The 15,304-nt window shown below is 37.1% G+C and overlaps 1 protein-coding gene across 1 annotated transcript; it reads right to left on the bottom strand.

The window, feature by feature from the left end:
* Positions 1-8,669: 8,669 nt before the first annotated feature.
* LOC110804282 (serine/arginine-rich splicing factor SC35-like) lies at positions 8,670-10,328 on the bottom strand. The gene is made up of 5 exons (XM_022009853.2): positions 9,751-10,328; positions 9,564-9,642; positions 9,367-9,446; positions 9,206-9,272; positions 8,670-8,961 (listed from the first exon to the last, which is right to left on the bottom strand). The coding sequence occupies exons 1-5, from the start codon at positions 9,857-9,859 to the stop codon at positions 8,925-8,927; spliced, it is 372 nt and encodes a 123-aa protein (XP_021865545.2). The 5' UTR covers positions 9,860-10,328; the 3' UTR covers positions 8,670-8,924.
* Between the last annotated feature and the right edge of the window lie 4,976 nt (positions 10,329-15,304).

The following is a 15,304-nucleotide window of genomic DNA, read 5'->3' as shown; positions in this document are numbered from 1 at the left end:
TTGAACTTGTATTATTTCAGAGGATTTTCAACCCGTGGATAGAATTTGAACTTGTATTATTTCAGGGGATTTTCAACCCGATTGGAAAATTGGACTTGTACTATTTCAGGAGATTTTCAACCCGTTGGAAGTATTTGGGGTTTGAATTATTTCACGGGATTTTCAACTCGGAGATAGAATATGGAATTTGAATTTGTATTATTTCAGGGGATTTTCAACCCATTGGAAGATTGGACTTGTATTATTTCAGGGGATTTTCAACTCGTTGATAGAATTAGAACTTGTATTATTTCAGGAGATTTTCAACCCGTTGGAAATGTTTTGAATTTCGTATTGGGGAGCAATGGAAAGCAAGATTTCTTGGAATTTGAATTTGGCTTGAAATTTGATCTTTGAGATGGAAAGGACGCACTTTTGTATGGGGCTTTGTATTTGAAAAATCCGGCATTATGCCGCCGTGGATTTGAAACATTGAATTTAGGAACTTGAAAGTCCGGCATTATGTCGCCGTGGACTCGGAACCCTGAAGTATAGGACCTTGAGGTTTGAAACATAGAATAAAAAAGTCGGCATTACGACGGTATGAATTTGGAACTTGATCCTTGAAGCTTTGAAATTTTGAAAGGTCGAGTTGGCAAGTTGGCATTATGCCGGTATGGGCTCGAATATTTGAACTTGAGACTTTGAGGTTGGAATTGGCAACTTGAGTTTGAGGTTTGAAGAATTGAATGTTTGAAATAGGAAATCCGGCATAACGCCGTTGGATTTGGACTTGAAACTTGAAACTTGAAATTTGAACTAGAAAATCCGGCATTATGGCGCCGTTGGATTTGAGGTTTGAGTTTGGAAATAGAAATTTTGACTAGAAGATCCGGCGTTATGGTGCCGTTGGATTGAGTATTGACTTGAGACTTGAGACTCGAAATTTGAACTAGAAAGTCCGGCTTTATGGCGCCGTTGGATTTGGATTGGAAAAATTGAGGTTCTAGAAAATTCGGATTTGAACTTGAAACTCGAAATTTGGACTAGAAAATCCGGCATTATGATGCCGTTGGATTTGAACTTTGACTTGAAAACTTGAGGTTTTGGATTTGAAGTTTGAAACTTGAATTTTGGATTAGAAAATCCGGCATTATGACGCCGTTGGATTTGAACTTTGACTTGAAAACTTGAGGTTTTGGATTTGAAGTTTGAAACTTGAATTTTGGATTAGAAAATCCGGCATTATGACGTCGTTGGATTGAATTTTGAAATTGGACTTGAATTTCCGGCAATATGACGCCGTTGGATTGAATTTTGAATTTGGAGCTTGGAATTTGGACTCGAAAATCCGGCATTATGACGTCATTGGATTTGACTTTTGAATTTGGCATTTGTGCGTGAGGCGTGTTTAAGTGTTTGGAATCAAATGGAGTGACACTCCTAAGGACCCTAAAATCGGCGATTTAGATGCATGAGGTTTGAATGATGCTCCTAGGGGTTTGGTTTCCTAGTTGGAGGCTAATTGGTTTTGGCAAGCTAGAACTCGAGGTTAGCCATTCACGCGTGCAAAGACGCCCACACAATGCACAAGTAGCACGTTGTCACACTAATCATGAATATGAATGCGACATGCAAAGTTCTCAACCTAAGGTCAGTCTAAGTTTTGTATGATGCAAGTGGTCGGCTTTGGGTGTCAAAAGGTACTTGCCTAAGAGACGGATCCGGCGACAAGCATTCACATCCGCCTAAGGGAAGTGTGTGTCGGCAGACGGCCTCCATACTTGACATTGGGAATGTCAAGTAAATGCCAAGTTTCAGTAGGCGCGGAAATGGTCACACACTTTGGTCGGGAACCGTAAGGAGAGTCACCATTTCGTTGCCCCCGGGGCTAGCCCGAATGTAGAACACATCCGTTTGGGCAAGGGTGGAAATTCATTTTGCACAATATGGTTTTCGAAAAATGCATGAAATGCCTAGAAATTGAAATTGAAATCGTACTTGAATTTGTATTTGTAAAGCTCGTTTTTCGGCACTTGTTCACGAGGCTTGGGAGCGTCCTTCCAGATTCAAAAACAGACTAACTCCCAACACGAAAAGTTGAGCAAAAGTGGGCAACAAGCCACTGTGAGCCACTGTCCTGGATGCAGGCAGTGGCGTTGGGTGCAGGGGCTGCGCCTGGCGCCAGTGCTGGCATCCAGTACTTAAGCAGATCAGTGGCTTGTTGCTCGAAATCTGCCCGCATTTTCGAATTGAAATTAGTAAATTCCCCAGCAGAGTCGCCAGAATTGTAGGGGGATTTTTTGTGCAAAACTTGTTTCCCGTTCTACAAGAGGGGCGGTTCTTTAGAGAACCGTATAATTTTTGTACCTCGAAGGAGTCGCCACCAAACATTTTTTAAAGTCTCGTTTGGAAAGACCACAAGTGACTCTATGTTGGCTAAGGCCTTGAATCCTTGAAACGGATGGGTGAGATCCGGGCACGGGAAAAAAATGCTTATTCGGCGAGCTTTAGAAATATTCAAGTACGTTGACACAACATTGTTTTCGAAAATAACCCTAGATTAGACTATGTGGGTTTGCATTAAGAGCAAATTGAATCTCTAATTGTATGGTGGTCACTTTGCTTTAAAGATTGATTTAAGGAACCTAAGGCCGGTTTGTCCAAAAATATCTTTGTTAAGCGTGATGTAACATTTGTATTTTGTTGTATTTTGCATGTTGGTGATGAAAGCGATAAAGAAAATAAAGCAACATCACAATACTAAATAAAGTGCGAAATTAGTAAATACAAGACCCCCTAGAAAAGGACTAGGGAGTAGGTCCACGTTGCCTAGAAAGGGACTAGGCAAGTAAAGATGCGGAATTGAAAGTGCGGTATTGAAATTGCGGTATTGAAATTGCGGTATTGAAAGTGCGATATTGAAAGTGCGATGTTGAAATTGCGCTATTGAAAGGTGCGATATCGAAATTGCAATATTGAAAGGTGCATAATTGAAATTTGTACTTGGGCACATGAGATTCGAACGCCAAGCGGCTCCTTAAAAATAAGTGCGCCCGACACGAATTCAAAGCCAAAAATCTCAACTTGGGAGAGGTTGCTCAACCCAAATGTCCTAGATTTTGTATGTTAAACTTGAACTTGAAAGCTTGAATATTGAAGTTTTGAACTTGAAATGATTGAAACTTGAACTTGAAATGATCCTAGTTTAGGGAAATAACTATGAGTAACCCTAAACATGGTAAGATCTTGAAAATTGAAAACTTGAACTTGTATATTGAAAATGGAGTTTTGAATCTCAAAAAGACTAAACCTTTAAATGTTAAAAGGTGTTATCTTTGATTACCCCATGTTTGGTGGTGATTCTAGTCGAAGAGGTGATTGTAAACAACTTGGACATCCTTGAATCTTTGAAAATTGTATTTTGTATTTTGGAAAAGTTTGTATTTTTGGAAAACATGTGTGATTGTTGCAAGTGGTGTTGTTTAATGATTAAAAAAACACCAACTTGCTAATCATTTAGAAATCAAATCAACATAGTAGATTAGAATGGGATTCGGATTTACCTAGTTAGATTTAGGCAAGAGCTCCCAATTGCTTTTTTTGAATTTAGGAATTTTGTATGTGTTTTTTAGGAGTTTTTGAGTTGTATTTTGAGGCGTAATGTCGAAATTACGACGTTGTATTGTTGTTCTCCCCCCTTATTATGCTGGAAATGAGGGGTATTTATAGAAGGAATTGGTGCAAGGCACCAACACACATCAGCGCAGGGCGCTGGACCAGCGCTGGGCGCTGGTGACGTGGCTTGAATGCCGCCAAAGCAAGGACGGGGAATCGTCCTTGTTTCGTCTTGTAGTGTTGTACCTGTTGTACGAATAGTACTAGGTTTGGTGTTTTGTATTTGCTTGGAGGTTAAGGCATCGTTTAGCGTCTAAAAACAAGCCTTTCTCGGGTTTTTGAATTCCGGTTTTACGGGACGGGGCCCGGCATGCTCGGTTTTGTGGGTCGGCGCCCGAATTTGACTTGCCTTATATGATTTTGATTGGAAAAAGCCTAGTAAAACCAATGGGATGGTCTACTAGATGAGATTGTACTTGGATTTTGAAATTTATTTTGGAAGATTGTATTTTGTACGGAGAACCGAAAGGGGAACGATCGTCATCATCCCAAAGGGGAGACACAAATTAGGTGTCTACAATACGCAACATCCGGGCGTGTACATATCATAGCATACATTATTGAACCAATCAATGATGCATATGGAATCCCACTCATTCGTCTACGCTCATCAAGTGTTTTTGGGCACTGAGTCTTGCTTAGAGTCATTCCATGAGACATGGGTAGGTAGCCTCGCTTGGAGTCTACCATCTTGAACCTTTCAAGCACCTTATTGATATAAGTGCTTTGACTAAGTCCAATCATCTTCTTAGATCTATCTCTGTAAATCTTGATGCCCAGTATGTACTGTGCTTCTCCTAGATCCTTCATCGAAAAACATTTCCCAAGCCAAATCTTGAGAGAGTTCAACATAGGAATGTCATTTCCGATAAGTAATATGTCGTCGACATATAATACTAGAAAAGCAATTTTGCTTCCACTGACCTTCTTGTATACACAAGATTCGTCTGCGTTCTTGATGAAACCAAATTCACTGACTGCTTCATCAAAACGTATATTCCAACTCCTTGATGCTTGCTTCAATCCGTAGATTGATTTCTTAAGCTTGCATACCTTTTTAGCATTCTTTGAATCCTCAAAACCCTCAGGCTGTGTCATAAAAACAGTTTTTGTTAAAACGCCGTTTAAGAAAGCGGTTTTGACATCCATCTGCCATATTTCGTAATCGTAATATGCAGCGATTGCTAACATTATCCAAATAGACTTTAGCATTGCAACTGGTGAAAAGGTTTCATCGTAATCTACACCGTGGACTTGCTTGTAACCTTTTGCAACCAATCTAGCTTTGAAAACTTCAAGTTTCCCATCCTTGTCCTTTTTCAGTTTGAAAACCCATTTGCTTCCTATGGCTTGGTAGCCATCTGGCAAATCGACCAAATCCCAAACTTGGTTTTCAGACATGGAGTCTAATTCAGATTGCATGGCTTCTTTCCATTTCTTGGAGCTAGGGCTCGTCATGGCCTGTTTGTAAGTCACAGGTTCATCACTTTCAAGTAATAGAACGTCATAGCTCTCGTTCGTCAAAATACCTAAGTGCCTTTCCGGTTGAGATCTATATCTTTGCGATCTACGCGGGGTTACATTTCTAGATGGTCCTTGATTCTCACCAGATACTTCTAAAGATCTCTGAGTTTCATCCTAAATGTCATCTTGAGCATTCTCTAGAGTTTGTTGTTCGACTCGAATTTCTTCGAGGTCTACTTTTCTCCCAATTGTCATTTTGGAAATGTGATCTCTTTCCAGAAAGATACCATCTCGAGCAACAAACACCTTGTTCTCAGATGTATTGTAGAAGTAATACCCCTTTGTTTCCTTTGGGTAGCCCACAAGGATACATTTGTCAGATTTTGGATGAAGTTTGTCTGAAATTAATCGTTTGACGTATACTTCACATCCCCAAATCTTAAGAAAAGACACTTTTGGAGGCTTACCAAACCATAACTCATATGGAGTCTTTTCAACAGCTTTAGACGGAGCTCTATTTATAGTGCGTGCGGTTGTATTTAGTGCATATCCCCAAAATTCTATTGGAAGTTCGGCCTGACCCATCATTGATCTAACCATGTCTAGCAAGGTTCTGTTCCTCCGTTCCGACACACCGTTCCCATGAGGGGTCAATTCTGATATAATTCCACATTCTTTCAGATGGTCATCAAATTCATAGCTCAGATATTCACCGCCTCTGTCAGACCGCAGTGCCTTAATCTTCTTTCCTATTTGATTCTCTACTTCACTCTGAAATTCCTTGAATTTGTCAAAGTATTCAGACTTATGCTTTATTAGGTAGACATAACCATATCTACTGAAGTCATCAGTGAAAGTGATAAAGTAGCTGAAACCACCTCTAGCATTTATACTCATTGGTCCACATACATCTGTATGGATTAAACCCAATAGTTCAGTTGCTCTTTCTCCAACTTTAGAGAAAGGTTGCTTTGTCATTTTGCCAAGTAAACATGATTCGCACTTACCATGATCCTCTAAGTCAAATGGTTCTAGAATTCCTTCCTTTTGAAGTCTTTCTATGCGTTTCAAGTTAATATGGCCTAATCGACAATGCCACAGAAAGGTGAGATCTGAATCATCCTTTTTGTCCTTTTTGGTATTTATGTTATAAACTTGTTTGTCGTGATCTAATAAATAAAGTCCATTGACTAATCTAGCAGATCCATAAAACATCTCTTTAAAATAAAACGAACAACTATTGTCTTTTATTAAAAAGGAAAATCCCTTAGCATCTAAGCAAGAAACAGAATTGATGTTTTTAGTAAGACTTGGAACGTGGAAACAGTCTTCCAGTTCCAAAACTATCCCCGAGGGCAACGACAAATAATAAGTTCATACAGCTAATGCAGCAATCCGTGCTCCATTTCCCACTCGTAGGTCGACTTCACCCTTGCTTAACCTTCTACTTCTTCTTAGTCCCTGTGAATTGGAACATAATTAAGTGTGAGCCACAACTTGTATCTAATACCCAAGAAGTTGAATTAGCTAGTATACAGTCTATAACGAAAATACCTGAAGATGGAACGACTGTTCCGTTCTTTTGATCTTCCTTAAGCTTCAAGCAATCTCTCTTCCAATGCTCCTTCTTCTTGCAGTTGAAGCATTCAGATTCAGAAGTGGGTTGGCTCACCTTCTTCTTTTCAGATTTAGTGCCGCCTGGCTGCTTAGTCTGGCTGGCCTTGTTGCCTCCTTTCTTAGCATTCCTCTTCTTACCAGATTTCTTGAACTTGCCCCCACGCACCATAAGCACATCTTGCTTATCACTTTTGAGCGTCTTTTCAGCGGTCTTCAGCATACCGTGAAGCTCAGTGAACGTTTTGTCCAGCTATTCATACTTTAGTTCAGCTTGAACTGATCATACCCGCTATGAAGAGAATTGAGGATGGTGTCTACAACCATTTCCTGAGAGAATTGTTGGTCCAGCCGACTCATATTCTCAATGAGTCCAATCATTTTGAGAACATGTGGACTTACGAGCTCGCCTTTCTTAAGCTTGGTCTCAAGAATTTGCCTATGAGTCTCGAATATTTCGACTCGAGCTAGATCTTGGAACATGTTCTTTAACTCACTGATGATCGTGAAAGCATCTGAGTTGATGAACGTTTTCTGTAGATCTGCACTCAAGGTTGCCAGCATTAGACTTTTTTTATCCTTGTTGGCATCAATCCAACGATTGAGGGCTGCTTGAGTGACCCCGTCGCCTGCGGCTTCGGGCATCGCCTCTTCCAGGACATACTCCTTTTCTTCCTGCATAAGAACTATTTGCAAGTTCCTTTGCTAGTCAAGGAAGTTTTTCCCGTTCAACTTCTCCTTTTCGAGAATTGATCGAATGTTGAATGAATTGTTGTTTGCCATAGTTAAAACTACAATTGAAGAAATAAACAAATAAATAATCATTCACAGTTTCTCTTAATAAACTCAAATTCTAGCATGCATGCATGCATAATTTAATGTTTATTAAGCATTTTATTCAAGTTATGTGTTCCGGCAGGTGTGAATAAAATGATTCCAAGACTCTAAAACCATTGAAGAATTAAGCACATTATGTATTTAGACTCAGTTCTAAAATCTTTTAGGTAAGAAAAAGCCTTTTGCTAATAGTCTAGAAACTACTCTTGGTTGATAGGTACGTTAAGAACTTATTAGGTAAACCTATCGAATTTGCCACGACATAAAAGGACTCCTTACTTATATCGTTGAGTTTCACCAAAACTAACATGTACTCATAATTATTTGTGTACCTTACTCCTTTAGAATCAATAAGTAACACCTCGCTATGGCGGAAAACTATTACTAAGATTGATGTAAAGGTTATCCAAGTAAGTGTTATTTTGGCATGGCACCTTTTAACTCAACTAGTGGCTGGCTGCGCGCGTTGCGCGCAGTGTGGCTGGAAATTTCAAATTTGAACCCTAAATTTTATTTTATTTTTGAATTCATATCGATTTCGGAGTTTCGGGTATCCAATCCGAAATTTCCGGATTGGATCCGGATCACATTTTTCAGTTCAAGAAATTTCGGTTTGGATCAGATCCTATATCCGAAAATTGAACACCCCTATTACGTAGTATATTTTCTACATTTTATTACCTTAGATAATTAGGATACAGTAATGACATAAGGCTAGGCTAATTTCAATGTATTTTTCCTTTTTAAAAAAAGAGTTGACAAGTTGGATACTCGAAACTCGATACTATACACAATACATATTCTACATTTCATTTGAATAAAAAATGACATGCAAACGTACATGAGAACTTTTATCTTGTTCCCAACTATATTTATAGTTAGGTGAACTCAGAATCGGTTTTTTTTTCCTTATTGGTCGGTTGTACTAAATCGTAAAGAAACAAAACCGACAAAGCAATCTGTGGACTATGGACCATGGTGCACAGTGAGCATGTTGCACCATGTGCACCAAAAGAACACATGTGCATTAACAAAAGAACATGACACTACGACAAAAGAACATGCGATATAATGTTTCACTTTTTTGTTACAAAAAATAACATATTAGCTCAGTACTTGATCATATTCCACTTTATTTACATTCTTTTCACATCCACAGGGTTAGGTTCATTACTAACTCTGTCAAATTTCTGAGAGCTATATATTCTATCGAATACTATTTCACAGGATGCATCCAATAGAAGCAGATACCAAAACACACAAATATTAGATATTTTTCAGTACATTCACCATTAACCCTTTCTCTTCCTCGTGTTTCATGTTCAAATCTTCCGGACTAGGCCTGGAAGAGTTCATGACAGAAGTGTAGATTTCCGCAAACTCAATCGACTGCCATAATTTGAATAAAAATGCAATTAAAAAAAATCATATTAAACCAATAAAGGAAAAGCAAATTCATCTGAAATACTGAGCTTAGCAAAAACATAAATATAGTAACATATTACCAACGAAGCAACCAATACATTAACAACCACAATAAATCAAAAATCAAAAGGAAAGGCTCTATATAACATCATACCCACACATGGAATTAGTAATTCGATAAAAGAATTAAAACAATAGCATAACTTACATTTTCTCAGCATTCTGACCATATTTCGCGAATTGGACAGCCATTTCTCTACCATCCACCACCCTCCCTACAAGACAACAATATAATGAAACTAACAAATTAACCACCAAAATACAGTATACATTTTCATAATAAGTACTCCAGTAAGAAAGGGAAAATACCATCAAGCCTATCCACAGCCTTCTGTGCTTCATCAGCATACTTGTATCGAACAAAGGCAAAACCGCGGGATTCCCCAGTCCTATATCACCCACAAATTAAATACCTCTATCAAAAATTCAACTATTTAATATCAATTGGATCACAAAATTATACAGAACATAATTTTAAAGGATAAAACAAATAAAAATTTCCACACCTTCGGTCACGAGGGATGAAGATGTCAACAACCTTGCCATACTTGTCAAACAACGGAAACAAGTCATCTGGTGTAGTTCCTGATCCAATTGAACTCAACCATTTCAACGAATTCTCAAAAGAAAAAATAATCAAAAAGTAGAAAATCTAGGGTTTCGGAAAGGGAGAAGAGAGAGAAAAGGACTTACGGAAAGTGATGTTGAGGACGAGGAGAGAGTAAGTGTTACTCCGTATCAAAATCACAGTGAAAAATGCAAAAAATTTACAATTAATGCAAACATTTCGAGCAGGTATCATACCAGAATTAAACGATTAAGATCAACTTCAACCGGAATTAAGCACAATGTGCAGTAAAATATATTAATTCCAGTCCCAGTATCTGATGTGATCTTGAACTTCTATCATTCAGAGCAGTTTCTCCTACTTGCCCTTGAGCTGTAGAGTAACATATGATAGAGCAGTTAAAACTCGGATAGATTTTTTTCAAATAAGCAATACATACCCTACATTATCTAAGCCCCATGGTAAGCCATAAATTCTAAAAACCACCATTTATTCGTAATATTATCTAATGCAATTAAGAAAAACAAAGGAAAGAAGAAACACTTTACAGCATAAACTGCATCATTAAGCACCCAGCAAACTACAATAATCCTAAAATGTTAAATAAACGGAGAAAGTGCCTAATATCTAGTGCGATCAGATATCATAACATATAATAGTTACACAAATTTTATGCATAAAAAACTATCCAACAATAGAAATCCAAGAAATTTTTACCTTCACATATGCCACTTAAATGCTTCAAATGCTGACTACCCTTTACAACTTCTTCAACTTGCTTTTCGACAACGGTTCATTTCTGCAACAAAGTGGTAATTGTTTCATACAAATGCAAGTAACATATCTAGAACTTGTAAAAGTATGTGGCAGTAAGCTAACAAGTACCTCAGGATCATCCAAAAGTCGAAGTGGACCAGAATTTTGATTCAAAAGGTCAACTACAATCTCTTTGTAGATCTCCAAAGCAGAGATTTTCACTGAAAAATTCATTTCAGGATGCTGCAAAAGAAGTATAAGCATTAAAATCGTCCTTCGAAATGGGATTACTCTAACATACAAGTACCCTCACTCACTACAAGAAAATAGAGTATATATTGACGCTTTTGCTATAACGCTTTTATAAAGGGTCACAATATTTTTTTGGTCACGAAAACTAAATATGTATATAATGACGATTTTAGGTGTCTAAATAAATATTGGCCACAAAAAGAGTCACAATGTTACAAAAATAACCATTGCACGTGACCACGTGTTTAACTCCCGCTTATTTGGAGATTTCAGAAACCTCACGTATACACTACACGACACCCACGAAATTCTCAACCTCCTCCACTCTAACAACCGACTCGCTGCTCCCTCCTCTATTCTTCAGCAAAAAATCCCAGAAAATTCTCAAAAATTCCCCAGATATTCTCACCAAATTAACCATCTTTGATCCTCAACTCAAATTTCTCTCATTCCATTCCAGTATAAATGGGAAATCTGGAGAAGCCTATAATTGCAAGCTAATTCTCACTCCACCCTAAATTCATCTTTAATTTCAAGTTTCTTTGGATTTTCACGACTTGATTTCGTAATTACAAGAATTCATTCCAACCCAATCGTAGAGCCGTAACAGAGCCATCGCAGAGCCATTGCAGAGCCATCGCAGATTTCACCGGTAAGTTCTTGATGTTATACCCGTTTTTTATGTCAAGTTAATTGTAAATTACTTTTTGCAATTGAATTTTAGGGGAGAGGTGTCCATGAAAGTATGGGGTTAAGGATGAAGGGGATATTTTTATGAGAACCAGGGACACAAGAATTCTACATATTTTTTTTGGACCTTCGAATTTTAAGGGGCGGCATATTCTAATTAAAAATTCTGCAATTAGTTTGTGTTTTTATGTGAACTTACATACTGAATTGAGTGAATTTCAATTCTTTTAGTTATACGGATTGGTTATGAATTTGTTGTCTAAGACACTTGATTTTGATTAAGAAATGGAAATTTAATTTCTTATTGTTGAATGAGCATATTGAGTCAATGCAGTGTATCACAAACTGTATCACAAAGTAGGGTCTACATGTTAACCTGAATGATCAATTTCTGAATGATCATTTTTAGGATTTGTATGCTAATTGAGAACCTTTTAGGTGTTTCTTGATGAAATACCATGGTAATTTTTTCATGGTAAAAGGAAAGGGTCAATAAAAAATTATGTTTCTTGATGAAATATTATGGTAATTTTTTCAGCATTAATCCTAGTTGATGATGGCAGCGTTGTAATTTTGAAAATCACATTTTCGTAGCACTACTTTATTTGTTTCAAGAGTGTTAAAACACACTCCTTAGTCTTTACATTCACATACTAGGAAAGGGAAAAAAAAAACAAAAACTACAGAGTGAAATCAAACATCACTCTTCCTGAACATACAATTTATTCATCTAACACCAGACTTCGAGCTACTATTAAACAACACTCTTCCTGAACATACAATTTATTCATCAACTCATCAACACTAGCCTTCGAGCTATAGCTGGTAAAAGGAACTTGGATAGGTTTCTGTTCAATTAAGCAGGTAACAATGTAGGGAGTAACAATGTAGGGAGTAAGATGGAATTTGCCTTTTTCTTGAGTGTAACACATTTAGAAAATTTCATTGATACCAAAATTTTGGTTGAAGCTGTTACATACATGATGGTTATTATGGTAGATTATTGGTTCTTTTAGAATTAGGAATTGGATGTATTGTATGGTTTGGTTTATTTTCCTGTGAACAATATAGCTTACCTGTTCAACGAGATTGAATCGTGTGACCCTTTTCTCAATACACCAGTAATTCATAATCAACCTGGTTTTTAAAAGATTGTACTTGTGGAAAATGTGGATAATCTTATACCTAAAATCTCATCAGCCTATGCTAAGGAGAGACCTTTATTCATATCCAAATTCCACCTGAAACTTCTGGTGAAGCTCTTATAGCAATAGGCTGTTCTGTTTATTGATATAATTAGTTGACAGATTGGAGTTGAGTGGTTAAGATGTTTAGTGTAGGCCGTAGGGTGTTAGTTTTTCAAGGTGTTCAATTTGCAGTCTGGTTTTCAGTCTGTATCCTGTTGCAGTTCTGCTTTGTGCCTCCGCTTCTGGTTGTCTGTCTGCGTTTGTGCAGCTGTTTGGCCTGCTGTTTGAAGGGCTGCTGTTCTGCTCAGCCTGGTGTGTGGTCAGTGTGTGCAGCTACATGTTGTGTGCTTACTGTAGTTGTAGTGTAGTTGTAGTGTACCAGTTGCTTGCTGCATTGTTGGTTGCTTTCTGATGCAGCTGCTGTTTTGTTTTGCTGTTCTTTTGTGTTGTTCTTTTCTGCGTTTGGTTTGTCTCTTTGTGGTCGCTTTTGTGTTTTTAGCTTGGGATGCGGGTTTGTGCTCCCTTAGCTGTTTTTGTTTTGTTGTTTGTTTGTTTCAATTCTATTTGGCTTTTACCTTTTGGTAATAAAATATACCTTATTTACCAAAAAAATATAAATGCCTTGGTCTTAAAAAATATTTCCAGAATAGGGTTTGATTTTCCGTAGAGCTACAACAGAATTATTCTACTCTGCCAAAGCCACAATAAAGGGTTGTGCATTGAATCTATACTGTCCAGGCTTTAATCAGTGTCCTAGTGGCTTCTTGATATCACAATTTATCTGCTAAAAAAAACTTTAATCGGGTCAATGGAATAAGAATCATGTAAAATCGGAAACCTGAATTTCACGCAGCGGTTTCCCTTTGGCGTCGAGGCCATAATGTCGAGAATAACTGGGTTTTGTAGTAGTGTGAACTGCTACTGCTTGCTGCTGTGAATCTGATCTGCTAATGATATGCTTTTTCTTCGATCTGATATTCTGTATCGTGATTTTCTACCTAATCTACTGCCAATATGTTGTTCGTGTTTTATTCATTGTTTGCCTTTGTTAATTGTAGTTCTTTTGTTGCATTTTGTTTTTGATGTTTAGGTTGTTGGTTAGTTGGTGCAGTTGTTGGTTGATTGTTTAGAGTTCTTGAACACTTAGGTTTAGAGTTTGTTAAAGAGCTCTTCCATCAAAATTAATATAAAATTAAGGAGCTCTTAATTTGATTAATAAATTCTCAAGGTGAAATGAATTTGGTGTGGGAAATGTAGATCGAGATATAGGAAACTAGAAATTAAATTAAATGCCTAGAGTATGCGGCATTCTATGTTCATGTGTACGTACTTGGTTAGAGACAAAATTTATGATATCCTGGACACTAAGTCGTTCCTGATGTTATTTTTAATTCGTGAAATTTTGTTTGAAGTATCTTTTTGCAGAAGCAGCGGAAGTTTTTGGACTTCAATTCAAGTGGCCACCGGTTTTAAGAGTTTTCGTGGAGTTTAGGATCTACTTTGTCCCGACATCTCCTTCCCAAGCGTTTTACAGGTGCTTATTGTTAAATTTGACATTCTTAATATTATATAAAATTTGCCTTTATTTTCCTACTCGACTTGTGGTTGTGTAAATTATAAAATGATCAATTAATACTTATAATCAAACTAAAATTTGAGTGCAATGATTAGACTTATGACTTATTATTTTCTTTTAGCTTTTACCATCTTATTTATTTTATTGAAACTTTGGTGTTCATAAATTTGTGAAACTCGCATGCTTTATTTTCCTTGTTGAATTCATGTGAAGTTGAAAGTATCATCTTGTCTGCTAAACTCACATGCATTATTTTCCTTGTTGAATTCATGTGAAGTTGAAAGTATCACCTTGTTTGCTAAAAAAGATATGATATGGAATTGAATGAAAGTAGTTTCTAGCAAGAAGATGAACATAGATACTGAATATTAGTAGAGTTGTGCATGGAGGTGTTTTGATTTTATATTCACTTGAATTAATCTCCTAAGTAAATAATTATTTTTAACTAGTTCCTATTTGAATTATATGTAATATCAAGGTTCTAAGAATGATCATAACGTTTATTTATAAGCAATTCCTATTATACGACGTATGATAATTATATATCTTATTACTATATTAATTTCATATAGATATGGATACAAGTTGGATCTACCTATTGGCCACCCTAAGTATGTCGAGGGTTGTATGCAATTCATTGAGTTTGCTAAAGAAGATCTAGTCCATGGAAAAATTAGATGCCCTTGTAAGAATTGTAAGGTGGAGAAATGGTTCCCGGTAAATGTAGTAGAGGGACATATTTTGTTTAAGGGGTTTTATAAGTCGTATAAGAAATGGATCTTTCATGGTAAAGAGGAAATGATTCATCGTGTGGTTGGTAGTGATGGAGGGAATACTAGTGAAGGATCCCTAAATAATGAAAGTGGGTTTGTTAGTCGAGATAATATGGGAGGACTACTAAGATCAGCTTTTAGTGTTAATACGTTTCCCAATTGCGCAACTTTTGAAACACGAGAGGATGATGAGTGGACTGAGGAGCCAGTGACCTATGAAAGTGATGCTGAATATGATGATTCTACGAAAGAGGAAGAGGCGAAGTATAAGAAGTTACTTGAAGCTTCTGAGGAGAAATTATATGAAGGGTGTACCAACTTTTCAAAGTTATCTTTTCTTTTACACTTGTTTCACTTGAAGTGTATGAATCATTGGTCCATTGAATCTTTCAATATGCTGTTGAAGCTAATTCTAGATGCGTTTCCCCAAATACTTGATTTTCCC

Source organism: Spinacia oleracea, chromosome 6 (assembly GCF_020520425.1).
Source record: "Spinacia oleracea cultivar Varoflay chromosome 6, BTI_SOV_V1, whole genome shotgun sequence".
In the NCBI taxonomy this organism is placed as follows: domain Eukaryota; kingdom Viridiplantae; phylum Streptophyta; class Magnoliopsida; order Caryophyllales; family Amaranthaceae; genus Spinacia; species Spinacia oleracea.
This window is presented reverse-complemented; position numbering and strand designations above follow the sequence as displayed.